Here is a 25947-nt window from a genome sequence, read left to right on the forward strand (position 1 = left end):
CAAAGTCCCGCAGCTTTTGCGGCACAAATGGAAACTGGTTTTTGGCGGTTCCCATTTGCGCCGCAAAAGCCGTGGGACTTTGCGCCTCTTCCGGGTGCTCCGCAGCAATTGGTGCGAAATCTGCGCAGATCCTGCGCGGTGAAGAGGGACGTCGCTGCCGATTAAGGTCAGTGCGAAAATGCCCTAAGTCTTCATTTATTACCGGTACTCTGGCGCAAGCCTCTAGCTCGTTAAGAATGAAACCAATACACTGATATTTGGGTTTTAAGATACACTTCAAAAACATTCCTACGGGGGGGGGGTGTTACAGGAGGAAATATTCACATACAACGACTAGATACTTTCTCGGCTGATGGCTAGCACATGCCCTTGAATTGTTATGCAAGGCTTCCTCCCACCTCAGGCCCTGAGAAGGTGCCGGCTAGTTCCTTCACACCAGTTACAAATCAAAATAAGAAAAGGGGGGAAGGGGAGCAACTGAGGTAGAAGATTAGCAGCCGTGGATCCATTATGATTTTAACAGGGCCTATTTCTTAGGCCACGATCCCAAGTCTTAAGTCGTTATTAGTCGATCTTCACAGTCCCCAGACTCACCTGACAAGTTCTTGGTCTCTTCCTCTCTCTTGTGGGGCAGCCCCACGTCCTCTATTATCTCGTCTATCTCCTCCTTGACCTCCTCTCCAGAGAGGCCCTTCAGACGTCCATAAAACCAAATGTGTTCTTCCACGGTCAGGCTGGGGGGAAAGGAGCAGATGCAGTCAGATGCTCTGGGAAAGGAAGCCAGCTTCTCTTCTTGCTCATTTAGAAAGTTCATATGCCACCTCTCCATCCTTCTAACCCAATTCCATCTCAGAAATAGGGTTCCCAAGTCCAACCCCAAAAATATCTGGGGACTTTGGGGGTGGAGCCAGGAGACACTGGGGTGGAGCTAGGGGGGAGGGGGGAAATGGCGAGCCGCACCGTCTCGGAGCATGCGACGCCGCTGCGCAGCTGACGCCTCTTCTCTGCTCGCCGTGGCTGCTCCTCCGAGATGGGCTCAGGCTGAGCCCATCTCGGAGGAGCAGCCATGGCGAGCAGAGAAGAGGCCGCCGCTGCCGCCTCGCCCGCTCCGCCTCTGGGGTGGAAGCGGAGGGGGGGGGTGGAGGCGGGCCGGGGGCATGGCGAGCCACGAGTCCGGGTCCTAGAAGGGCCTGGATTTGCGGCTCGCCATGCTCCTGGCCTGCCTCGCCCTCCCCTGCGCTGCTGCCGCCTCTTGGCTGCTCCTCTGAGATGGGCTCAGCCTGGGCTCATCTCGGAGGAGCAGCTGCGGTGGGAGGGGAGGGGGCAGCAGCGGCGCGGCGGCCTCGCCGGCTCCGGGATGCGGCGGCTGGCCGTGCTCCCCAGCCCCGTTTCCACCCCCTCCCCCCGCTTCCGTTTTTTGGGGGAGCGGGGGAAGAGGGTGGAAATCCTGGGGTCCCCCGCCAGGGCGGGAGGGTTGGGAAGCCTAGTCGGAAAGCAGCTGGCCAAAATCCTCTGGGAAGCTGACAAACCTGTCCCCTGTCTGTCTCCAGCATTCGATACTCAAAGGCAGACTGCCTCTGGAGATGGAGGCACATTCACTGAGCCCTCCTTCCATTCAGCCATCCACTGTGGCTAACTGCCATTAGAACAGCTAGGTGTGTGTGGCATCCAGATAGAGTCAGAGGGCCACCATGCTGCTCTGCCATAGAATAGCAATAGATTTTAGTCCAACAGCAGAGACCAACAAGATTTTGGGGGGTAGGAGCTCTCAAAAATTTTGCCTCTTTAAAGCTTTTACGCCCAAAATTGTTAGTCTCTACACCACATTAAGTTTCTCTTGCCTTTCTCGATTGATTTATTTAAAGTATGTATACACCATTGCTGCTCTCCGATAAGGAAAGCCCAGGAGGCTCTCAGTGTGGTTCTTCCATTTCAGCTTCAAAACCGTTGGGAAAATCAGGCTGAGAGAATGTGGGATTGGCCCATGGTCGCCCAGCGAGTTCCCATACCCAGGGTCAGCCCTGCCTCTAGGCGGTCAGATTGCCGAGGGTGCCAGCCTTCTGGGGGTGCCAAATTGGGCGCCCCCTCATGTGACTTGATGATGTTATCAGTGTGGGGAGGGGGGACCAGAAGTTAGTCTTGCCTAGGGTGCCAAATGGTCTAGGGCCAGCCCTGCCCGTAGCAGACAGGGGATTCGAACCTGAGTCTTCCTAATTCTAGCCTGCTATCATAAGCCCCGTGGGCGCAGAGTGGTAAAGCTGCAGTACTGCAGTCGGAGCCCTCTGCTCACGACCTGAGTTTGATCCCGGAGGAAACTGGGTTCAGGTAGCGGGCTCCAAGTCGACTCAGCCTTCCATCCTTCCGAGGTCGGTAAAATGAGTCCCCAGCTTGCTGGGGGGAATGTGTTGCTGGGGAAGGCAATGGCAAACCACCCTGTAAAAAGTCTGCCATGAATACGTTGTGAAAGCAACGTCACCCCAGAGTCAGAAACGACTGGTGCTTGCACAGGGGACTACCTTTACTTTTATTCTGAGCTAGCAACCTTGATTACACAACACAAGAGACTGTGTGGAGAACGGTACCATGGTCCAGCAACAGAATTCCTGCTTTTTGTGCAGACCATTTCTACCCCAGGCATTTCAGGGATGGCTCGGCCTAACAAGGTCTCAGTTATGCCAGATCTGGGCCGCATAACAAATGAGTTTGACGCCCCTGAATCAGTGCCTCTGAATGTGGAGGATCTCCTCAGTCACTATGGCTAGGAGCCACTGATAGACCTATCCTCCATGAATCTGTCTAATCCTCCTTGAAAGATATTTATTCCTGTGGCCATCACAACATCCTCTGGCAGTGATTTCCACTTATAATCACTCATTGCGTAAAGGAGAACTTTTTGAACTTGCTGCCCATCCGCTTCATCGGATGCCCTCAAGTTCTAGTATTTGTCAACTCTCTTCACCCCATGCATCTATAATAATAATTCTCCTGCAGCATGGCCAAATCTAGCACTGCCATTGGATAATATCTGCAGGAACAAACTGCCATTGAATAATATCTGCAGGAAAATTGGATAAATCCAATCATTTATTTTCTCCAGGATGGGGAGAGAAATCTGCCAGACCCAGGTTCTTCTTGTGAAAGCTGACTAATTTCAGACCAGTCACGGACTAACCTGCCTCACAGGGGTTTTGTGAAGATCAAAGTGGGAGAGGAGAATGTTGTAAGCCGCTTTGGTTCCCCACCACCACCACTGTGGAGAAAGACTGTCCTTTTCCTATGTAAAGGCTGCAGGGAGGGGGAAGGCGATGGAAAGCTGAAGTCAGAGGGGCAAGTAAAGGGATGGAGATAGGGTTGCCAACTCTAGGTTAGGAAATTTCTGGAGATTTCAGTGGTGGGGTCTGGCGAAGGTGAATATTTATTTATTTATTTGGTTGATTTATATTCCACCCTTTCCCATACGGGCTCAGGGTGGATCACAGTCATAATAAAACAGTTAAAATACAGCAATGGCTCAATAATATACTAGTAAAACAAAGCTACAAAAATATACATATGCAGGCAGGCACATATTTCAGATAAAACAAATATTCCGGCTTGTAGTTTTATAGCCCATTGCGGGGGAGGGAAATAGATTGTATAAGCAGTAGAATGGAATGACGTCCGCCTGCCTCAACCGAAGGGGATGGCCAGAAGATATTGGTTGGCCAATCACAGCAGTCTTTGGGGCTCGTATGGGGCGAGGCGGTGCCACAAGTATGTCGGTCCCAGGCCGCGTAAGGCTTTAAAGGTCAATACCAAAACCCTGAAGCAGATTCAGTACTCAATTGGTAACCAGTGAAGTGCGCACAGCATCGGCTGATTGCCTGCCTGTAAAGATGGGACCTCAGACAGGTAGAATGCCACTTTTGAGTCCTGGAGATCACACAGAATTACAATTCCTCTCCCGATGGCAGAGATCGGCTCCCCCTGAGGTGTGTGTGGGGGAAGTGAATGCCTTCACTTGGGTGGGCTGAAAGTCAGCAAGGGGAGCACTCGCCCAGAGCCTCCTTCTAGAGCTCATTGTACTTTTCTTTATAACAGGCCTTATTACTAGTAGTTTTGTAAGCCTCTATCATGCTCTCCCTTAGTCACCTCTTTTCTAAACAGAGAAGTCCCAGACTCACTGGGAAGGTGCTCCAGCTTTTCCCTTTCTACTGCCACTTCCATTTCAGGGACTGACCCAGAAGCCTTACATGTCAAAGAGGACGTTGTGTTGAGGGCACATCCCCAACGTCTTCCGGATGGTATTCATTTCTGAGCGGATGTCCTTCCCCAAGACATAGGCGGTGCCAGAAGTGGGGGGCACTAGGCCAGTCAGGATGTTACTGGGAGGGGCAGAAGAGAAGGAAAAATCAGCCCCAAGTAAAGCCCCTCTCAGCTGCAATGCAGGGCAAAGAAAAGACCACAGAGAAGGGGTGGCATGAGAGATGAGTTCCAAAATGCCCGAGAGAGCAAAACATTCTGGGCCATCAAAACCCTCCCTCCGCCCAGAAGGCACAATAACTGTCCACCAAGACCTCTCAGCAGTTTGACTCAGAGAGCCCAGAGACTCAAGAGACTTTCTCTTTTCATTTTGACTTTGGGACAGCTCAGTATATTTTTTGATGCACATCATCAGGGCTTTTTTTTTTTTGGAGCAGGAACTCCTTTGCATATTAGGCCACACACCCGATGTAGCCAATCCTCCAAGAGCTTACAGTAGGCCCTGTAATAAGAGCCCTGTAAGTTCGTGGAGGATTGGCTACATCAGGCTACATCAGGCCTAATATGCAACTGAGTTCCTGATAGAAAAAAACCACGACACATTGTTTTGTTCAAAATGCCCAGTCCTACATCTGTTATCTTACTCTATCTTTAAATAAAACCCTAACCCCTAACCCTAACCCCCTAACCCTAACCCTAACCCCAACCCCCTAACCCTAACCCCCTAACCCTAACCATGTGACCACAACCCTGGCCCATTAAAGGGTCAAAGAGTTACAGATATATAAAGCTGTCTTACAAAGAACTGGTCCCCCAAGCGCTGTGTGCTCTGAAGTTCTGTGGGGTCTTAGGCAAAGAGAGGTTCTTCCCAGGACCTGAAATTGTCTAGCTGAAAGGCTGGGAAGGGAGAGACCTGAGACAGTCCCACTGGGTGGTAGGTGCACAGATGCCCAAGCATGCATTTGAACAAGCCAAGGGTGGGGTGGGGTGGGGTGGGAGACAGTTATTACCTCCCAGGACTGAAAGATGCCCTGTGTGCCCCCCCTTCCTCTGGTGTAGCTGTGGCCAGATCATTCTATCCAACGGGCCCAAAGGATGGAATGAAGAGATTCAGCCACCGCTATGGCATGACCCCAGAGAAAGGGTTTAAAGTCTAAAACCCCTCCTGCAGCGTGGCACTGCAGCAGCAGCCTGATCCTTCCATTCTAACCTATAGGCCCACAGGATAGAATGGACTCTGTTCTATGTTATGGGCTGATATGAACATGAACATATGAAGCTGCCTTATACTGAATCAGACCCACGGTCCATCAAAGTCAGTATTGTCTTCTCAGATTGGCAGCGGCTCTCCAGGGTCTCAAGCTGAGGTTTTTCACGCCTACTTGCCTGGACCTTTTTTTGGAGATGCCGGGGATTGAACCTGGGACCTTCTGCTTCCCAAGCAGATGCTCTACTACTGAGCCACCGTCCCTCCATGATAGGATGGACCCCCTTCTCTGGGGTCACACAGCAGAGGCGGCCTGATCCCTCCATTCTGTCCTATGGGCCCATAGGATAGAATGGACTCCATTCTATCCTATGGGCCACAGGATAGAATGGAGGGATAGAGTTGTCCTGAGGGGGGGGAGGAATCCTCTCCCTGTGGGGTGCAAAAGCAGGGAGAAAGCCCCTGCTGCCTGCACCTCTCACAGAGGACTTGAAGATGAAACCATTGGGCAGCTACCTCTCCGAGTCATGTGAGGAGCGCCCAATTTGGCGCACCCAGTTTGCTTAGTGGCAGGGACAGCCCTGTGTCCAGCAAGACCTGTCAGCAGTTTGACTCAGAGAGCCCAGAGATTCAAGAGACTTTCTCTTTTCCCTTGATTTTGAAACAGCTCAGCATATTCTTACAATGAACATCATTTTGTTAAAATCTCATAGTCCTACATATGTTCTCTGCCTCTAAATAAAAGCTGTTTAACTGCTGTTCTTGTTTTAAGGGGGGGGCACAACTCTGTGACCACAACCCTGGCCCTTTAAAGGGTCAAAGGGTTACAGATATACGAAGCTGTCTTACAAAGAACTGGTCCCCCCAAGCTCTTTGTGTTCTGAAGTTCTCCAGGGTCTTAGGCAAAAAGAGGTTCTTCCCAGGGCCTGAAATTGTCTAGTTCAGGGGTGGCCAATGGTAGCTCTCCAAATGTTTTTTTTTGCCTACCACTCCCATCAGCCCCAGCCATTGGCCATGCTGGCTGGGGCTGATGGGAGCTGTAGGCAAAAAAAACATCTGGAGAGCTACCGTTGGCCACCCCTGGTCTAGCTGAAAGGCTGGGAAGGGAGAGACCTGAGATAGTCCCACTGAGTGGTAGGTGCACAGATGCCTCAGCATAAGCCGCCCTGAGCCTACCTCGGTGGGGAGGGCGGGGTATAAATAAAATTTTATTATTATTATTATTATAGCATGCGTTTGAATAAGCCTGGGGTGGGGTGGGAGGAGACAGTTATTACCTCCCAGGACTGAAAGATGCGAAACCAAGCCAGGGTTGCTCTGGAAGTCTGTATGAGCCGACCTGCCAGGGTTCAAGTCCTATGAACTCAGCTGAATCCTCTCTCCTCAACAATCAAAGCGCAGCTGTGCCCTATCAGACCAAACCTCTACCCAGCCCAGCATTCTGCTAACTAGAGTGGCCAGCCAAATGTTTCCAGCCAAGTCCAGCTGCAGATCGTGAAGGCAACTGCCCTTCTCTACTGTGGTGGACTTCCCCTATCCATGGAGATTCCATTTAGCTATTGCGGACAATAGACCTATCCCTCAGGACGCTGCCTATACCCACGAGTAAAAAGACAAAATCTTCAAAGTAGGACATGCCCAGACTGTTCAAAACTCATCTTACATGGTGGTGGTCTTGCCGGCACCATTCTGGCCCAGGAAGGCTGAGATCTGGCCCTCGTAGAAGTCAAGGCTGAGCCTGTTGACAACAATCTTCTTGGTGCCAGGGTAGATCTTCACCAGGTTGCGGATCGAGACACCCACCTTTAAGTGGTCAGGAGGATCCTCCATCAGTGCTGGGAGAGAGGGCAAAGAAGAGTTTGGATGAGGTGTTCCCAGAGGTGAGTGTTAAGGGGGATTCGGCTCAAGCCGGCATGTATCATTGCTGAGGCAATGCAGCAGAATGGAAATATTCAAAATGGTCTGAGCAATGAAATTGTTCTATCTGGAAAGTAACATGACAGGGAAACATGGGCCTTGAGGATGCTGAGAAAAAGCAGGTTGCTTACCTGTGACTGGAGAGCCAGTCTGGTGTAGTGGTTAAGTGCGCGGACTCTTATCTGGGAAAACCGGGTTTGATTCCCCACTCCTCCACTTGCACCTGCTGGCATGGCCTTGGGTCAGCCAAAGCTCTGCCAGAGGTTGTCCTTGAAAGGGCAGCTGCTGGGAGAGCCCTCTCCAGCCCCACCTACCTCACAGGGTGTCTGTTGCGGGGGAGGAAGGTAAAGGAGATTGTGAGCCGCTCTGAGACTCTTCTGAGTGGAGGGCGGGATATAAATCCAATATCTTCTTCTTCAAGAGGTCATCTGTGCATTCACACCCATGGGATAGAGCACCTTCACCGATCCCCAGATCAGTACCTGAAAAGCCTGGGATTTTTCGTGCCCAGCACAGAAGCCTCAGTACACACGCTCATGGGGCTGGCGCGACGATCCCACCAGTTCTTCTGACTGCTGCCAATTCCCGAAAGAGGGATACTGACAGCAGAGGGGAAGGAGGGCAGGTGGTATGAATGCATAGATGACCATTCGAAGAGCATCAGTTATAGGTAAGCAACCTGTTTATCTTCTTCGTGGTCTCTGTGCTTCACACCCATGGGAGATTAGCAAGCTCGACATACCTGGAGGTGGGAGCTGGCGGTCAACCAGAAGAAGCAGCTTACAACACCAGTTTCCCCAACTGGGCCCTTTGTTATCTGCGCATGCCTAGGGCGTAGTGCTTCAGTGAGGACCATGTAGCTGCCTTGCAGATGTCCATCAAGGAAGCAACCTTTAAAGAATGCAGCAGACTGCCATGGCACATGTGGAATGTCCGCAAATAGGTCCAGGCAGGGGTCTCTTCACAAGAACGTAGCAGAGTTCAATGGTTTCTGTAAGCCACTTAGAAAGTCTCGGTGCCGAGATCTTGCACTCAGTTTAGGAGTAGCATAGCAGACGAATAAATGTGGATCCTTCCTATAACTCTTTGTCCGACTGAAGGAAAAAGTAGCACTCGCTTAATGTCCAACGAGTGCAAACGCCGCTCTTCATCTGAGCTTGGCAAGGGATAGAAACTACGGAGCCGAACGCCAAGGCCAAAGTGGAACTCAGAGACTGCTTTTAGGAGGAAAGTCACACCAGGAATTGCAAGGAACATGTTGCCAGGGGTTCAAACGGATGCCTAGTCAGTTTATCCAGGACTAGTGGAAGATCCCAAGTAGACGAAGGGTTCATGGATGAAGGATACATCCTCAATAGTCCTTTCAAGAACCTCTTAGTATGTGGGTGAGTGAAGATGGAGGGGCCCTCCACCTGAACATGATAGGACGAGATTGCTGCCAGGTAAACTCTAATTGAGGAAAGGTTCAGTCTGTAGCCATGAAATTAAAAAAAACGTTTGCTCCTTGGGAGGACAGCTATGGTGAACCTGGACAGTATAATAAAAAGCAGAGACATCACCCTGCCAACAAAAGTCCGTAATGGCATCCAGCCCCATCACACCATGGCAAATAGAAGGGGAAGATATGGAAGTATCTTGCAATGGCTTTCCTCTTTCCTTGAAGGTCGGGGACAAAGGGTGGCGATTGGGGGAGAACTGTCCCAGAGGCATCCACTTAATTGTGGGGTGCCACAGGGGGTGGTGCTCTCCCCGATGTTGTTTAACATCTACATGCACCCCCTTGCCCAGATTGCCTGGAGGTATGGGCTGGGCTGTCACCAATATGCTAATGACACCCAGCTCTATCTACTGATGGATGGCCAGCCTGGCTGAATCCCAGAAAATCTGGACCTGGCATTGCAAGCCATGGCAGGATGGCTCAGGCTGAGAAGGTTGAAGTTGAATCCATAAGAACATAAGAGAAGCCATGTTGGATCAGGCCAGTGGCCCATCCAGTCCAACACTCTGTCACACAGTGGCCAAAAAAAATTATATATATATATATATATATATATATATATATATATATATATATATATATATATATATATATATATATATATATATATATATATATATATGTATATATATATATGTATGTATGTATGTATGTATATATATATACACACACACACACACATATATATACACACTGTGGCTAATAGCCACTGATGGACCTCTGCTCCGTATTTTTATCTAACCCCCTCTTGAAGCTGGCTAGGTTTGTAGCCACCACCACCACCTCCTGTGACAGTGAATTCCACATGTTAATCACGTTTGGGTGAAGAAGTACTTCCTTTTATCCGTTTTAACCCGACTGCTCAGCAATTTCATTTAATGCCCACGAGTTCTTGTATTGTGAGAAAGGGAGAAAAGTACTTCTTTCTCTACTTTCTCCATCCCATGCATAATCTTATAAACCTCTATCATGTCACCTCGCAGTCAATGTTGCTCCAAGCTAAAGAGCCCCAAGTGTTTCACCCTTTCTTCATAGGGAAAGTGTTCCAAACCTTTAATCATTCTAGTTGCCCTTTTCTGGACTTTTTCCAATGCTATAATATCCTTTTTGAGGTGCGGTGACCAGAATTGTACACAGTATTCCAAATGAGACCGCACCATCGATTTATACAGGGGCATTATGATACTGGCTGATTTGTTTTCAGTTCCCTTCCTAATAATTCCCAGCATGGCATTGGCCTTTTTTATTACAATCGCACACTGTCTTGACATTTTCAGTGAGTTATCTACCACGACCCCAAGATCTCTCTCTTGGTCAGTCCCAAGCATCGAGACGTCTATGTGGTTAAACACCCTTTGTTACTTTTTGAGGGTTCTCTCAAAGCCAGGTGGCCTTCCCCATCTGATTTTTTTCGACTCTTTTGTGGGAACTTGGGAGAAAAGGTGTCTAGATCATTTTAGACTCTGTGATCTCTCCCCTGAGTCCCTAGCAATGATGGAACTGAGGGATGCGAAAGAACTTTTGCGCCTGAGGTTGGTTGAGCTGGAACTGAGATCTGCTAGAGCTAGTCTTTCTGCGCACATTTTCTTAGGGAAGCAAGCCGAAGTACTGTCCCCGGCCAGGTATCTTTTCAACATCACTATCCCAAAATATCGGATAGCTTTCTCAAAAGCACGACTCAACGCACTTTTCTCTTCGGTGCTTTTGGGACGTTACGCTGGGTACCCATATCTGGAAAGATTGTGCCCCTGCAATTGCAATGAGGTTGAAACAACACTCCACATCGTTTTGCACTGCCCCAATTACAATGACTTGAGGGCAAGACTAATCTCTCCAATTCTCGGGTCCTTGGCGGGCAGGCCGGAGGATGAGCAAATTGCCTTCCTCCTGTCTGACACTCATTCTGATGTTTCATCTAAGATTGCCCGTTTCTGTTATGTTGCTCAGTTGGAAAGGAGGGAAATTGAGAGTGTAAATCTTGATTATGAGTTTTAACAATATGTGTAATAGTAGGAGTCAGGAATTTTGTGTAAGAGGTGATGGGTTTGTTTTTATGATTTTGTTTTTGTTTGTATTAAGCTGGTCGGATGACCGTGAATAAATTACTACACTCTACTACTCTTGGTCAGTCTCTGCCAGTTCACACCCCTTCAACTTTTATTTGTAGCTGGGATTTTTGGCCCCAATGTGCATTACTTTGCACTTGGCCACATTGAACCGCATCTGCCACGTTGACGCCCACTCACCCAGCCTCAACAGATCCCTTTGGAGTTCCTCACAATCCTCTCTGGTTCTCACCACCCTGAACAATTTAGTGTCATCTGCAAACCTGGCCACTTCACTGCTTACTCCCAACTCCAAATCATTTATGAACAAGCTAAAGAGCATGGGACCCAGTACCGAGCTCTGCGGCACCCCACTGCTTACCGTCCTCCACTGCAAAGACTGCCCATTTATACTCACTCTCTGCTTCCTATTACTCAGCCAGTTTTTGATCCACAAGAGGACCAGTCCTTTTACTCCATGACTCTCGCGCTTACTAAGGAGCCTTTGATGAGGAACTTTATCAAAAACTTTCTGGAAGTCAAGGTAAACAACATCTATTGGGTCTCCTTTGTCCACATGTTTGTTCACCCTCTCAAAGAAATGTAACAGGTTAGTGAGGCAAGATCTTCCCTTACAGAACCCATGCTGAGTCTTCCTCAATAATCCGTGTTCATCAATGTGCCTACTCATTCTGTCCTTGATAATGCTTTCTACCAACTTTCCCAGTACTGAAGTCAGACTTACTGGCCTGTAATTTCCCGGATCTCCTCTGGAACCCTTTTTAAAGATGAGGGTGACATTTGCTACCTTCCAGTCCTCAGGAACGGAGGCAGATTTCAATGAAAGATTACATATTTTTGTCAAAAGATCCACAAGTTCAACTTTGAGTTCTTTCAGAACTCTTGGATGTATGCCATTCGGACCTGGTGATTTATTAGTTTTTAATCTGTCTATCAGTTGTAGGACCTCCTCTCTTGTCACCTCAATCTGACTCAGGTCTTTCAACACTCCTTCCAAAATAAATGGTTCTGGAGCAGGCAAACACTTCTCATCTTCCACCGTGAAGACGGAGGCAAAAAATGCATTCAGCTTCTCAGCCATTTCCCTATCCTCCTTCAGTAATCCTTTCACCCCTTGGTCATCCAAGGGCCCCACTGCCTCCCTGGCTGGTTTCCTGCTTCTAATATATTTGAAGAAATTTTTATTGTTAGTCTTTATGTTTTTTGCAATATGCTCCTCATAGTCCCTTTTTGCCTGCCTGATCACAGTCTTGCATTTCATTTGCCACAGCCTGTGTTCCCTTTTATTAATCTCACTTGGACTAGCTTTCCACTGCTTAAAGGAGTCCTTCTTACCTTTTACAGCTTCCATTACTTTGTTTGTTAACCATGCAGGCCTTTTCTTATCCCTTTTTGTGCCTTTCCTAACTTATGGTATATATTTTATCTGAGCTTCTAGGACTGTAGTTTTAAATAGCCTCCAAGCTTCCCCAAGGGTTTTGACTGTATTTACCTTTCCTTTCAGTTTCCTCTTCACATGCCTCCTCATCTCAGAGAATTTACCCCTTTTAAAGTTAAACTTGGTTGTGCTGGTCTTTTGGGGCAACTCCCTATTTATACAAATGGTGAAATCAATAAAGTTATGGTCACTGCTCCCAAGCATCTCTCACCAGTGAAGACAGAGGTCCTTTGCCTGAACCATGGTGGCCTAGGAAGGGAAATCCTTCTACCAGCTTTTGACGGTGTGCTATTGGAAATGGTGCACATGGTCAAGAGCTTGGGGGTGCTACTGGAGCCTTCCTTGTCAATGGAGGCCCAGATAGCAGCCACCGCTAAATCCGCCTTTTTTCATCTTAGGCGGGCGAGGCAGTTGGCTCCCTTCCTGGAGCGCGATGACCTGGCAACAGTGATCCATGCAACAGTCACCTTGAGGTTAGACTACTGTAATGTCCTTTACATGGGGCTGCCCCCGTGCCAAACCCGGAAACTGCAGCTAGTACAGAACGTGGCAGCCAGACTGTTATTGGGGCTCCCTAAGTGGGAGCACATAAAGCCGAGGCTGCGGGAACTGCACTGGCTGCCAATTGTGTACCGGAATCGTTACAAGGTGCTGGTTATTACCTTCAAAGCCCTATATGGCCGAGGACCTGCCTACCTTAGGGACCATCCCTCCCCATATGTTCCCCAGAGGGTACTGAGATCTGGTTCGCAAAATCTATTGACAATCCCTGGGCCAAAGGAGGCCAAACTGAAAGCTACAAGAGAAAGGGCCTTTTCTATCACAGCTCCCCACTGGTGGAACCAATTACCAGAAGAGGAGCGGGCCCTGCAGAGGCTTGCCCAGTTCCACAGGGCCTGCAAGACTACCCTCTTTCAGCTGGCTATTTCTTAATGTGGAATCTATTGTACCATCATCACGAAAAATTGTAAGATGAGTAACACTGAGACTGCAGCACCAAACTAATTTGCTAGAACTGAATGTGATGGTTTTAATTAGATTGTTTTAATGTAATAGTATATATAAGTGAATTGTATTATACAATATGTTGTGTAAACAGTGTGCTTTTATTATTGTAATGTTTGTATTTTATGTTATGCTATGTGAGCCACCCTGAGCCTGCTTCGGCGGGGAGGGCGGGATACAAATTAAATATTATTATTATTATTATTATAAGTAGTGACAGACTTCACATTTCTGGGATCCAAGATCACTGCAGATGGTGACTGTAGCCATGAAATTTAAAAAACGTTTGCTCCTTGGGAGGACGACTATGGCGAACCTGGGCAGTATAATAAAAAGCAGAGACATCACCCTGCCAACAAAAGTCCGTATAGTCAAAGCTATGGTTTCCCAGTAGTAATGTATGGCTGTGAGAGCTGGACCATAAGGAAGGCCGAGCGCAGAAGAATAGATGCTTTCGAGCTGTGGTGCTGGAGAAGAATCTTGAGAGTCCCTTGGGCTGCAAGAAGATCAGATCAGTCAGTCCTAAGGGAAATCAACCCAGACTGTTCCCTGGAAGGTCAGATGCCGAAGCTGAAGCTCAAATCCTTTGGCCACCCTATGAGAAGGGAGCACTCACTGGAGAAGACCCTGATACTGGGAAAGACAGAAGGCAAAAGAAGAAGGGGACAGCAAAAGATGAGATGGCATTACTGATGTAACAAACACGAATTTGAGCAGACTTCGGAGGATGGTGGAAGACAGGAGGGCCTGGTGTGACTTTGTCCATGGGGTCGCAAAGAGTTGGATTCGACTGTGCGACTGAACAACAAAATTGTTCCCACAGGGAGTACTGATAGCGGGCCATGCAGGCAGTATAGCTTGAGATCTTTACTCCTAGGGCCCCAGCAGAATACAATCTTCCAGCATCATCTGTCTTCTTTCTCTCTTTATCAGGAGGAGTTGAATGTGTCTTGTGAGCCTTAGAAGAGGAAACGACCACCGAATTTGGACGAGGATGAGTGAAAAGAAACGCCACACCCCGTTCCTGGATGGGGTAAATGCGATCCAAACGCTGTGATGAAATTGGTGTTGAGGTCGGCTTAGCCCAGGGCTCCTTCACTACCTAAAGGATCACTTTGGTGATGGACAGGGCTACTGCATGTGACGAAACTGGCCTGATTCTGCCTTCAGATCCGGTCCTGTCAACTCCCTTTTGAGTTGCCAACTCCTGAAGGGAGCTTATCTTCTTCCCACCACTAGGGCACGCTGCCACCACCTGCTCAATTTAGGGGTTCCTGACTGAGAGGAACAGGACTCCCAATCCCCCTTCCTGCCAGTTCTGAGGCCTGGCCTCAAGGTCCTCTGCCAACCCAGCACCTGCTTAACACAAGAGACCAAAGTCCTTCTTTGGGAGACCCCTGGAGGATTGGCACACTTGCCAACTGCATGCCTTCCCCTTTCCCTGGGCTCCCCTCTTGCAGTAGCATGGTCTAAGGTGGTTGGGGAAACTATGTGGTACAGAGGGGACTACCTTTTTAAACAGACAAAATATTTATTTAAAACATACAACTATATAAGGGCAGTTTAAAAAAAAAGTGAACAGAAGTAATAAATCAAAGTAGGGGAAAACGCTCCTTTCCCTATTATACAATACTTGCCCTGACCATACAATCCAGCACAGACTCACCAACCCAATTGATTGAACTCAAAGCCCAACTCAAACTGAAGGCTTCCCGCTAAAAATCACTAATATAAAACCCAGTTCCCACCCAGGAACTGGTTTCCCCTCCTGCAGCCTTCTGGGAGACCAGCCTGAAAGACTTCCCATCTCTCTAGGAGGCCTCCTCAGAAATGCTGCTTCCAGACCAGAGGGGAGGCCGAAGCCTGAGTCCAGTTTGATGACCTCTTCCTGCCAACTCCCAGATAACCATAGCCTAAAATGGCATTTCTCCACACTGCATGATGTCAAATACGGTGTCATCAATGGTAGTTTGAGGCTGTACAATAGTAAGCAAGAGTGCCTGTGCCATACGTTTTACTAAATCCCCATAAGACTTCAAGTCCTCGGAGAGGGAAATGGGAAGGTCCTCAGCAATATGCGTATGAGGTGATGGCTCAGCCTGAGTTTTATCTTCCAGGTCCCCCTCACCAGCATCTGAGTCCAATGTCGAGGAAGCTTCGCCTACATTTGAATGCTCCGATAATTTTGGAGTCGAAGGTAGATCAGGGAGACGAGTCAGTGTCGATGGCTTAGTCGAGAGGTCTATTCTTGTGCCGGTGCGGGGCTGGGGGAGGGACCGAGACGGTTGCCAACGCAGTGCGATGGTCTGGGGAATGATACGAAACTCTGGAAATGCAAGAAGCTTCAGAACGTTGGTTCCAATCAGGAGGATCGCGGGGAAGGGGGATACCAAGGATATGGAGAATGGTATGAGTATGCCCCATACACATAAGGCCATTGACGTTGTTCCCAAACTGGTGGGGGAGGTGGTCTACAAAAAGATGTTTGAATCTCCATGTCCCTCTCAGTGGTAAGCTCCTGGCTGGGTTTGATCGGGGCCGAAGCATCCAATGGTGTTGATGTATCTAACTCTGACACTGAACCACTCTCACTCTGTCGACCAGAACCAGAACGGGAGGACGATATTTGTTGCGTCAAGTCAATCACGTGCTCAGAGCCTGCGAGACAGATTGGCCAGGAGTCGGTGCATTCCAACACCGAGGGGCTTCTCCCCGGTGATGCTAAAAGATTCCAAGGCAGGGCTGCATGTACGATTGTCGGTGTCCTCTGAGTATGAGAGGTTCGATCCTGCCTCTTGTGCTTCTCTTTGTCCTTCTTTGGTACATCGTCTCAGTACTTTTTAGCTGGCGTAGAAGGGTCTGAAGCCTCATCTTCAGCGCCTCATCTTTCGGTGCCTCATCGTCTCAATACTTTTTAGCTGGAGTAGAAGGGTCTGAAGCAGTGGTGCCCACATGTTTGGTAGTACAATTGTGATCGGACAGTGTTGGCCTCGTGACCGGGGACTTGGTTGTCAATACCACTGTAGACTGGGGAAGGCAATGGCAAACCACCCCGTAAAAAGTCTGCCGTGAAAACATTGTGAAAGCAACGTCACCCCAGAGACGGAAACAACTGGTGCTTGCACAGGGGACTACCTTTACCACTGTAGATGTCGACGTGGAAGGTTGGGTGGAGTTGCCAGCCGGCGCCGACAGGGTCAAGGCCATTTTAGTCGGTATAATTCAACTAAGGCTGCTGAAAGTCTGCTTGCTCGATTTTTCCATGTTTGCTTGAAAATTTAGAGCAATGAGGGCACGAATCCATGTGATGTTCCTCCCCAAGACACAATAGGCAGAGGAAATGCCTGTCGGGGGGAGCAATTTTGCTGCCGCACTGCAGATGTCATTTGAACCCCACCCCCCACCCCCAGTGTTTTTGTTTTCCCATAAGATGGAGGCAGAAAGACAGGCCAGAGGGAAATGGGGAGGAGAGGCCCCAAAGGGCAGTGAAGTCCAAGAAAGCCTTCTTCTTCCTCTTTTTTTAGAGACGACAAAGAAGAAGAGGAGTTGAGCGGCTGCAGAAAACAGGCAAAAGAGAGAAGAAAAGTCCAATACTGACCAGAGCCCTGAAGAAAAGGTCTATCCAACGCTGCAGTCAAAAAGGAACCTGCAGGATCCTCGTGCCAGCCCTGTGAGCATACATACTGGGGCTTCTGCATGTGCTCACTGGACACTGGGCATGAAAAATCCCAGGCTTTTCAGGTACCAATCCGCAGATTGGAGCAGGAGCTGTATCCTATGGGTGTGAAGCACAGAGACCACGAAGATCTGCCTTACAGCAACATTTCCAAACCTACAGGTCACACAAGATCTTCAAACTTAGCTCACATTTCTAATCATGTTCTCAAAGCGAACTTTACCACCTTATGATTCCAGTCAATGCCAACAGCAGTCATGGAAGGTTGTTTTAACCAAACTCCAGTGGCCCAACGTTTATGCATATGCTGTTCTCATGCAATTGAGGATTTGCCTCACTATTTACTCTTCTTTTCGCTCTATTCCAGTCCAAGGGCTAAATTTTTAGATGGAATTCTGTCAGACCTAAGTGTTTTCCGAAGCTGGCGCAATGAAGGCAGGTATCTACCCTATGCGATTCACCCAGGCAGAAAAGGCAGTACGAATGCCCGTCAGAAGTAGGGATTTTAGATCCACACTTCTGACACTTCTTAAAAGTAATTTTCCCTTCCATACGCTCCGGACAGGGGAGGAAGGAAGGGGGGGGGGGGTAGAAGGAAAGAAAGCAAGCGCAGAAATAGGTCTTCTTTTTTTTTTTAGAGTTTTTTGTGGACGAAGAATGACAGAGAATAAAGAAGAATTTAAGAAGGAATACAATACCAACAGAAGGGAGACGAGCTAAAGAGAGGAGCGCAACAAGGTAGGTGTTGTCTGTGCGGCGGAAAGGAAGAAACTGAGTGGGAAGGGCGCCTCCCCCTCGCTCCAGGCATGCGCAGTCGGTGCCTGCTCCCCAGAGCAAGTGGGAAGCGCGCCAAAAAGCGCTCTAGGCGAGCTATTAGAGACTCCGAGGTATGGATCCGTTGCCTGCGGCAAGACCCATGTGTGGGACTGCACAGAGACCACGAAGAAGATCTCCACCTACCTCACAAGGGACCTGTTAGGGAGAAAGGAAGGGAAAAGAGAATGTACACCCCTTTGAGACTCTAATCTCTTCTTCTTCTGGGCATCAGCAGGCAAGAGCTGCAATAGGCTGGAGGCCTCCCACCATAAACGGGCAAAAGGGAAACCCACTTGGAAGTCCTGTCCCCACTGGGAGCGGCCTCTTGGGGAGGGACACACTAGGCAGGGGACGAAAAAAGTCACTCTTTCTGCACACCAAGATGCCTGACACCCCTCCCTGCAACAGATGGCTTTTCCATGCACTCACTGCAACAAGGAGACATTCGACAGACATGCCCCTGGTTCTCCTGAACAACAGAAAGGAGGCTAGATGGGTTCCCCCGGTCTACTTGGTGCAGTGTGTTCTCCACAAGCAACAGAAAGAGTGGCTCAGGAAAGCTATGGATGCTGCAGGAGGGCATTTCCTTAGAAACGGGAATGCCGCTTTACACGATGCACACAAAACCTGGGCAACTGGCCAATCCAAGGGTCACGGAACAGAATTCAGGCCTACCTTCTGTGGAGTCGAGAGGGTTTGTATGAGAACGTTGAGGGGAGACATTGCTGGGAGACCTCCCAAAACAGGAACTCTCCTGGAAGGGGAAATACCAAGGCTTTGGGATCCCATATTCGCCTGGAAACAGAAAACCAGGGCTGCAAGTCAATTCACCTCTTCACCCCCATGGATCATTTTAAACCAACAGGTGAGCATCTGACTGCTCTGCTCGGCTTAATCTGAAGTTTTCCTTCAACTCCAGAGGCTCTTCCTCCCCCTCCCTCTCTCCCTCCCTCTGAAGTTGGGTTCAAAAATGTTGCCAAACACAGCAACAGGGACACCATTGTTACATACAAAACCCACCATCTTGGAAGAGCCAACACTTAAACATGGCCTGCAACCCCATGTACCTGTATCCCCTAAAAACCCAGCACACCTTTTCTCAACAGTTGTTAAGTCCAATGTCGGTTTTAACCAATAATATAGTGAACCTGCCAAGATGGCATGACAGAAACCGGAAGAGAGGCAGCGAGCGGGCTACCGAAACTTCAAATCCCCACCCAGGAGCAACCCAAAAAGCAGGAAAGCCACAGGATTTGGCCAGAAGGCTTGTCTTTTGGGGTGTTGGGATTCTACAGCATAAACAGGAACAATACGGCAAACAGATGTCAACCCCAGAGAATTGCGGCTTGTTTACCTGGAAACACGCTTTCGATGTACAATGTGGCCAGGACACAGAGTAGCACACTGAAGAGATGTATAGCCATAGTTGTGGCAAACGTGTAACTACCTCCTTCCATGGGGCTGGAGTAGAGGTTCTCCCACTGAATACCCATCCCTCGTTCCTCGTAGAAGGATAAGAACTGGCAGCCGAAGCCGAAAGCCACATGGGGCAGGAGGCTCTGGCGGGCAGGTGGGGAGAAAGGAAAGGAACAGGAGTTGATGGAGATGGCACAGAGGAGTTAGCTAGTCAAACAAGCTAGGATCTGGGGGGGCCCCCCACTCAAATCCCACTGCTGCCCAAAGCTCACGAGATAAAGAGTGCCAAACGTATGGCCCACGGACAGCAACCAGCCCATCCAGGGTTCTTATCCAGCCCTTGAGCAGCTGGTGCTGTTCTCTCAGCCCGTGAAGGGAAAGAGGTCACACAAGGACAAAAAGCACCCCCTGGAGGTTTCGGAAGCAGGCTCTCTGTCAGGCCTTCCCCTCACCCCAAGAGGAAACACGAGAGGGATGAGAACTGAGGATGGGGGGCTCTGGCTTTCCCAGTAAACCAATTGCTTTTACTGCCAGGAGTCAACCGCTTCATGACGTTTGCCTGTGTCCTTCGGTGCAGTGTGGCGGTTAAATGAGCACACTCTAATCTGGGAGAGCCGGGTTTGATCCCCCACTCCTCCACGTGCAGATGCTGGGTGACCTGGGCTCAGGGCTGGCACGTGGGAGTCAGAGAAGCAGGTGGCTGTCTGGAGTGCCACTTTGCTGCAGAGGGGGACAGGCGCCCCCTCCCTGCTCACGCTGTCCCCACTCACACGGTCCCTTGCCCGGCCCTCTCTGGCTTCAAAGGGAGACGGGAAGAGGCAAGAAAGAAGGAGGTGGCCTCTTGAAGCAGGGGAGGGCCAGGCAAGAGGCAGGCGTGGGCCTCACCTTCTTCCTTTGGGAATGTGTGGCTCGGCACACCCCCACCCCTTGCCTGCTCCTTCTCCCGCTTCAGAGGAAGCTGGGAAGAGGCCACCTCCTTCTTTCTTGTGAAGAAAGAGGGAGGCGGCCTTGTTCCTGGGTCCCTCTGAAGCTGGAGAGGGCCGGGCAAGGGGTAGGGGTGTGCCGAGCCTCACGTTCTCAAAGAAAGAACAAGCAGCCCATGCCTGCCCCTTTCCTGCTTCAGAGGGACCCAGAAACGAGGCCGCCTCCTTCTTCCTTCACAAGAAAGGAGGACGCGGCCTCTTCCCACCTCCCTTTAAAGCGGGAGAGGGGCAGGCTGAGCAGTTGTGCGAAGCACATGCAGCCCGATGACGTCACTTCTGGTGATGTCATCAGGCCGCACGCTCATGAAGGTAAGACACAAAAGGGGTGGGGGCATGGCATTTGGCCTGGGGTGCTCGAAACCCTAGTGCCGGGCTTGCCTGGGGTCAGTCACAGTTCTCTCAGAGCTGTTCTCTCAAGAGCAGTTCACTCAGAGCTCTCTCAGCCCCACTTACCCCACAGAGTGTCTGTTGTGCGGAAAGGAAGGGAAGGAGATGGTAAACTGCTCTGAGACTCTGAGTGAAGGATGGGAAATAAATCCAATCTCTTCTTTGTGAGGTTTCTATCTCCAGTCCCAGGCATTATATTTTATGGCATATATGGCCCGGCTCGACAAAGTGACATTTATTCTATGTGGCTCTTACATCAAGCAAGTTTGGCCACCCCTAGACTACACATTCTACCGGTTTTCATTTTTCAACCCTAATGGAGAAGACAAAAAAAAAAAAAAAGCTCCCAGCCTCTGAACTCTCTGAACACCACAACTCTGCAGAGGCACAGGTCACAGGCAATGTTCCCTCTAAGCTGCAGAGTCTTGTGAGCAACAATTCTACTTTATGAGGTAGTAGCATTAAAGCGGTGAGCTGCTGCATCAATTAGTGTGCTCTGGGGTCATCCTTCCTGAGCTAAGACAAAAATCTGTGAGCTGGAGGATAAAAATCTGTGTGCTAGCTCAGGCTAACTCAACTTAGAGGGAACGCTGGTCACAGGATTCAGCTTCCTGAGAACAATTGTTTTCATTTTAAAAACGCAAAATTCCTAGCCATCATGGTACAAAGACAGGTTGAAAGTATAAGGCTGTCCTGATTTAATGAGATTGCCGGTAGCTGGAGGCAAGCGTTTCTCACCCTCTTGTATGCCCAGTGAAATGTGCACATTAGAAAAGATTATCAAATAGATGCTGACTTGAGCTTTCCTAATGCACATTTTTTGCAGGGATTCATGTCTGGGGAAACTCCTTGCCCATCCTCACAGCCAGCAAAATACACACACTGAAAAAAGATTGCACAGAATATGGCCAATTTGACCAATTCATGCAAATCAGCATAAGTTGTGCGGCATGACTTGGTGCAGGAGTGGGATTTCCAGGGACGGTGGTGTAGATAGAATTCAGGCTGAAGGAGAAAGGATGGGGAGGGGAAGAAAACTGCCCAAGAGTGAGAACAGGGGGAAACAGTCTCACTATCAAGAGCTGCACTTGAAAGGAAACATTCCAAGACTTGCAGAACACGTAAACCAGGTAAAAGGCGAAGTGGACCACGCCTCCACAAGCTGCGGCCAGGTTGGCGCGGGAGAAGAAGGTGCTGATCAAGAAGCACTGGGAGATGGTGGCCATTGCATAGCAGGTCAGGAACACAAAGACCAAGACGGGGTCACTGTGGGGCAGGATGTTTCCTTGCTGGAGAGAAAACAGGAAAGCATGTTAGGCACTGATATACGTGCAAGCTGCAATCCCAGGCAGGTAATCAGAAGCACCCATTTTGCAGCCGGTACACTTTTGGGACATCAGATCCACAGCACACCCTGTTCTCCCTTTCAATAAGAGGAGTGGCTGAAGGATGTCATCTGCCATGACCAAAATCCCTCTTTTTCTCCTCCCCCACCACCCTGTTAAGTTCCAGAGAACTCAGACTCTCGCACCTTGCTTTGCCACTGCGCACATTTTTATTGATTTAAAATACTTAAATACCTGCCTGATAAAATATGTGTTTTTTTAAAAAAAAATACTTAAAATACCTGCCTTTCTCTCAAATGTAATAACATCGCTTCCAGTTCTACCTGGAAATGGGGTCATGGGACTCTAGGCATTCCCAGATATCTATGGCAAAAATCGTAAGAGATTTGGGGAAATTCTAGAGTGTCAAGACATAACTTCCAGATGCAATCAGAAGTGACATTGCTTTAAAAATGGTTTCAAAGGGAATTTGATCGGTTTGTGGAGAATTAGTCTATCAATGGCTAATAGCCCTGGTGACTGAGGGAAAACTCCAATATTCAGAGACCCTAATCCTCTGAATCCCAAAGCCAGGAGGCAACCTCTAGGGAAGGCCGTGGCCTCTATGCCCCATTGTTGTCAGACCCAAAGCCAATGAAAAGACAAGTGGAGTTCAATGGGCATACACACGCATTGTCAGAACTGACCTTCCCTCCAGTTCCTAGTGCTTATAAACCTTTGCCCTGACTGTTATAGTTCAAGCCAAAGCATGCCAAGCTAAAATGGGGGGGGGGTTGCACGGGGTTTCTATTGAGCTCTCATCACCACAGGTGGTGTTATCAGTTCCCGGGTTGCATCTCCTCCAGCTCTCGACCTTGGTTGTGTAGTAACTAGCCAGTTCCCAGACATGCCACCCTCCCTTCAGATAAGCAGCAAGCAATGGGTTATATCAAAGGCAGCATAGCGAGCACAAGCATAGCATTGGATATATATGGCAAAAGGAACAAAATGGAGTGAGGAACTGGTTGGCCATTGTGTGAGACAGGATGCTGAACTAGATGGACCACTGGTCTGATACAGCAGGGCTCTTCTGATGTTCTTATGAAGGCCTCAGCCTCTGTGTCCTGTTATTGGCCCTCCGGAGGAACTGGCTGGCCATGGTGTGAGACAAGATGCTGGACTAGATGGACCACTGGTCTGATACAGCAGGGCTCTTCTGATGTTCTTATGAAGGCCTCAGCCTCTGTGTCCTGTTATTGGCCCTCCAGAGGAACTGGCTGGCCATGGTGTGAGACAAGATGCTGGACTAGATGGACCACTGGTCTGATTCAGCAGGCTCTTCTGATGTTCTTATGAAGGCCTCAGCCTCTGTGTCCTGTTATTGGCCCTCCAGAGGAACTGGCTGGCCATTGTGTGAGACAAGATGCTGGACTAGATGGACCACTGGTCTGATACAGCAGGGCTCTTCTGATGTTCTTATGAAGGCCTCAGCCTCTGTGTCCTGTTATTGGCCCTCCAGAGGAACTGGCTGGCCATGGTGTGAGACAAGATGCTGGACTAGATGGACCACTGGTCTGATTCAGCAGGCTCTTCTGATGTTCTTATGAAGGTCACTGCCTCTATGCCCTCTATGTCACAGAGGCCAACCAGAAGAACTGGACTAGATGGACCACTATTCTGATCCAGCAGGGTTCTTCTGATGTCCTTATGAAGGCCTTGGCCTCTATGCCCTGTTGTTGGCCCTCCAGAAGAATTGGTTGGCTGCTGTGTGAGATAGGATGCTGGACTAGACAGACCCTCACTGGACTGATCTAGAAGGCTCTTCATATGTTCCAATGATGTCACATGATGTCAATCAACCCCTCCCCCCCTTTTTCCTCCCACTAGAATGAAGGGGCTGGCTGGCAACCGTAATCATGGCAGAGCACAGCAGGCCATGGAGGGCTTTGGATGTGATAGTCAACACCTTGAATTGAGCCCATTAACTGATGGGCAGCCAATGGAGTAACTGCAGAAGGGGCATAACATGCATGCTCCCACTAACTGATAGCAGAACTGCAGTATTCTGAACTAACTGGAGTCTCCAAGTTACATTTCCAAGAGGCTTTTCTAGGAAAATGTTTGCTTGCAAAACCAGGGGTGGGGGAAGGGTCTGATACAAAATATTCAAACTAGGTGCCTGGGGGCACAAGAGGAGCAGGGACAGAGAGGGGGCAGACGGGTGTGTAGTAACTCTAGCAAACAGCAGGTGATGTTTACCCCTGTGCTTATTTTGCAAGATTAATATCCTTCAATGTATTTGGCCCTCCAGTTCTCATGCTGTTATAAGATGAGGCTTTCCAGGTGACTCAGGGATTCTTTAAGGGAGTTGCTATGACAATTGGAAGGTTTTTTGCAAAAGAAATTAAACAGAATACATTGCGACCCACTTTTCACACTGACAGTTCATAAATTACTTCAAAGGGGAAATATCTGCCACACTTCCCTCTCAACAGTTGGCACCACTTTGTGTGCTAACGGGGCACAAACCAGGCACTAATGGGGCATTAACGGGATCACCAGTACTGCCAGACACTAATGGGGTCACCTATTTTTTTCTATTTAGAAGGCATTATTTAGAAAGCATCAATGTCAATTATAACCCAGTTAATATAAAGTGTGGAAATTGAATCTCATATGTCTGAGGGAGGCAGCCAAAGTGATTCCAACATGGTGAAAACTCACATGGAACAACTCTCAATGTGAGTTAAGAGAAGGAGGCATTAAACACTCAGTGGCTCTAAAAATCCATACATTGAGGGGGTTTTTTTAGTGAAAGGACAAAAAATGCAAATGAAAGGTATGAGGAGCCAGTTTGGTGTAGTGGTTAAGTGTGTGGACTCTTATCTGAGAGAACCGGGTTTGATTCCCCACTCCTCCACTTGCACCTGCTGGAATGGCCTTGGGTCAGCCATAGCTCTGACAGAGGTTGTCCTTGAAAGGGCAGCTGCTGTGAAAGCCCTCTCAGCCCCACCCACCTCACAGGGTGTCTGTTGTGGGGGGAGAAAACATAGGAGATTGTAAACCGCTTTGAGTTTCTGATTCAGAAACAAGGGCGGGATATAAATCTGCAATTCTTCTTCTTATGTATAGATATAAATATCTTTCACTTCTGTAGCCTTCTCTCAATTAAATGATACATAATACTCAGGCCGATAACTGTGTTTAATCTGCAGAATGTGCCCGACCCACCTGTATTACACTTTTATTGAGTTATGTGGAGTTGTTTAGTTTGAGAGTATTCATTTTATTGTTATATTTTAATTGTTTTTATGCTTGTAATCCGCCCCGAGCCCATATGAGGGAGGGCGGAATATAAATCTGCTAAATAAATAAAAACATGTTGTAAACAAGCCTTTAGACTGCGTATCAGCTAGTGCCTTTGTAATTCTAATTTTTACTTTAATTTTTTTTAAAATGAAGTTTTTAAAAAAGGCTATCGGCATCTACGGAGAAATGAACTCTACCCTAGAATAGACGCTGACATTTTATTAAGAAGATTTATATCCCACCCTTGTCAGAACTTGTAACTTTCTATCGCTTGCCTGAACCAAACTGACTCCATGTTGTAACCAGGTCTCGACCTGAGCTGTAACAAGAATAATTAACAGTGCTTTGCTTGCATTCCTAGTGTTTAGTGTTGTAGAATGGGCGATAACTCACACCTGCATAATCTCAACCAAGGGACCTTTGAAGACAGGCCGTTTGGCCTTCACAGCAGGGAAGCATCCTCTCTGCTGATAACAAGGGTGGGAAACTGAAACTTGCAAGGGCCCCATGTGAATTACGGCCTTGTTGTATTTTCTGTGTAGCATAAAGTGTAGCCAAATGCCAGGGTCTGGCATTCCTGTTATCTGCCATCACCAGTGCTGTAGTTCTCTGAATAAAGATCCTAGCTTTGAAAATTGAATGGGGTCTGCCTGACGTTCTTG

General features: G+C 48.7%; 1 protein-coding gene across 1 annotated transcript in view; it reads right to left on the reverse strand.

The window, feature by feature from the left end:
- LOC132567470 (phospholipid-transporting ATPase ABCA1-like) overlaps nt 1-25947 on the reverse strand; it is a 202481-nt gene that overhangs the window by 121546 nt on the left and 54988 nt on the right. Inside the window, exons 21-26 of the mRNA XM_060233146.1 lie at nt 21725-21940; nt 19220-19424; nt 18541-18660; nt 7113-7284; nt 4233-4364; nt 595-734 (exon numbers count right to left, since the gene is read on the reverse strand). Of these exons, the coding sequence (XP_060089129.1) occupies nt 595-734; nt 4233-4364; nt 7113-7284; nt 18541-18660; nt 19220-19424; nt 21725-21940 (985 nt within the window). The remainder of the gene's footprint in view (nt 1-594; nt 735-4232; nt 4365-7112; nt 7285-18540; nt 18661-19219; nt 19425-21724; nt 21941-25947) is intronic.

Source organism: Heteronotia binoei, chromosome 2 (assembly GCF_032191835.1).
Source record: "Heteronotia binoei isolate CCM8104 ecotype False Entrance Well chromosome 2, APGP_CSIRO_Hbin_v1, whole genome shotgun sequence".
Lineage (NCBI taxonomy): Eukaryota > Metazoa > Chordata > Lepidosauria > Squamata > Gekkonidae > Heteronotia > Heteronotia binoei.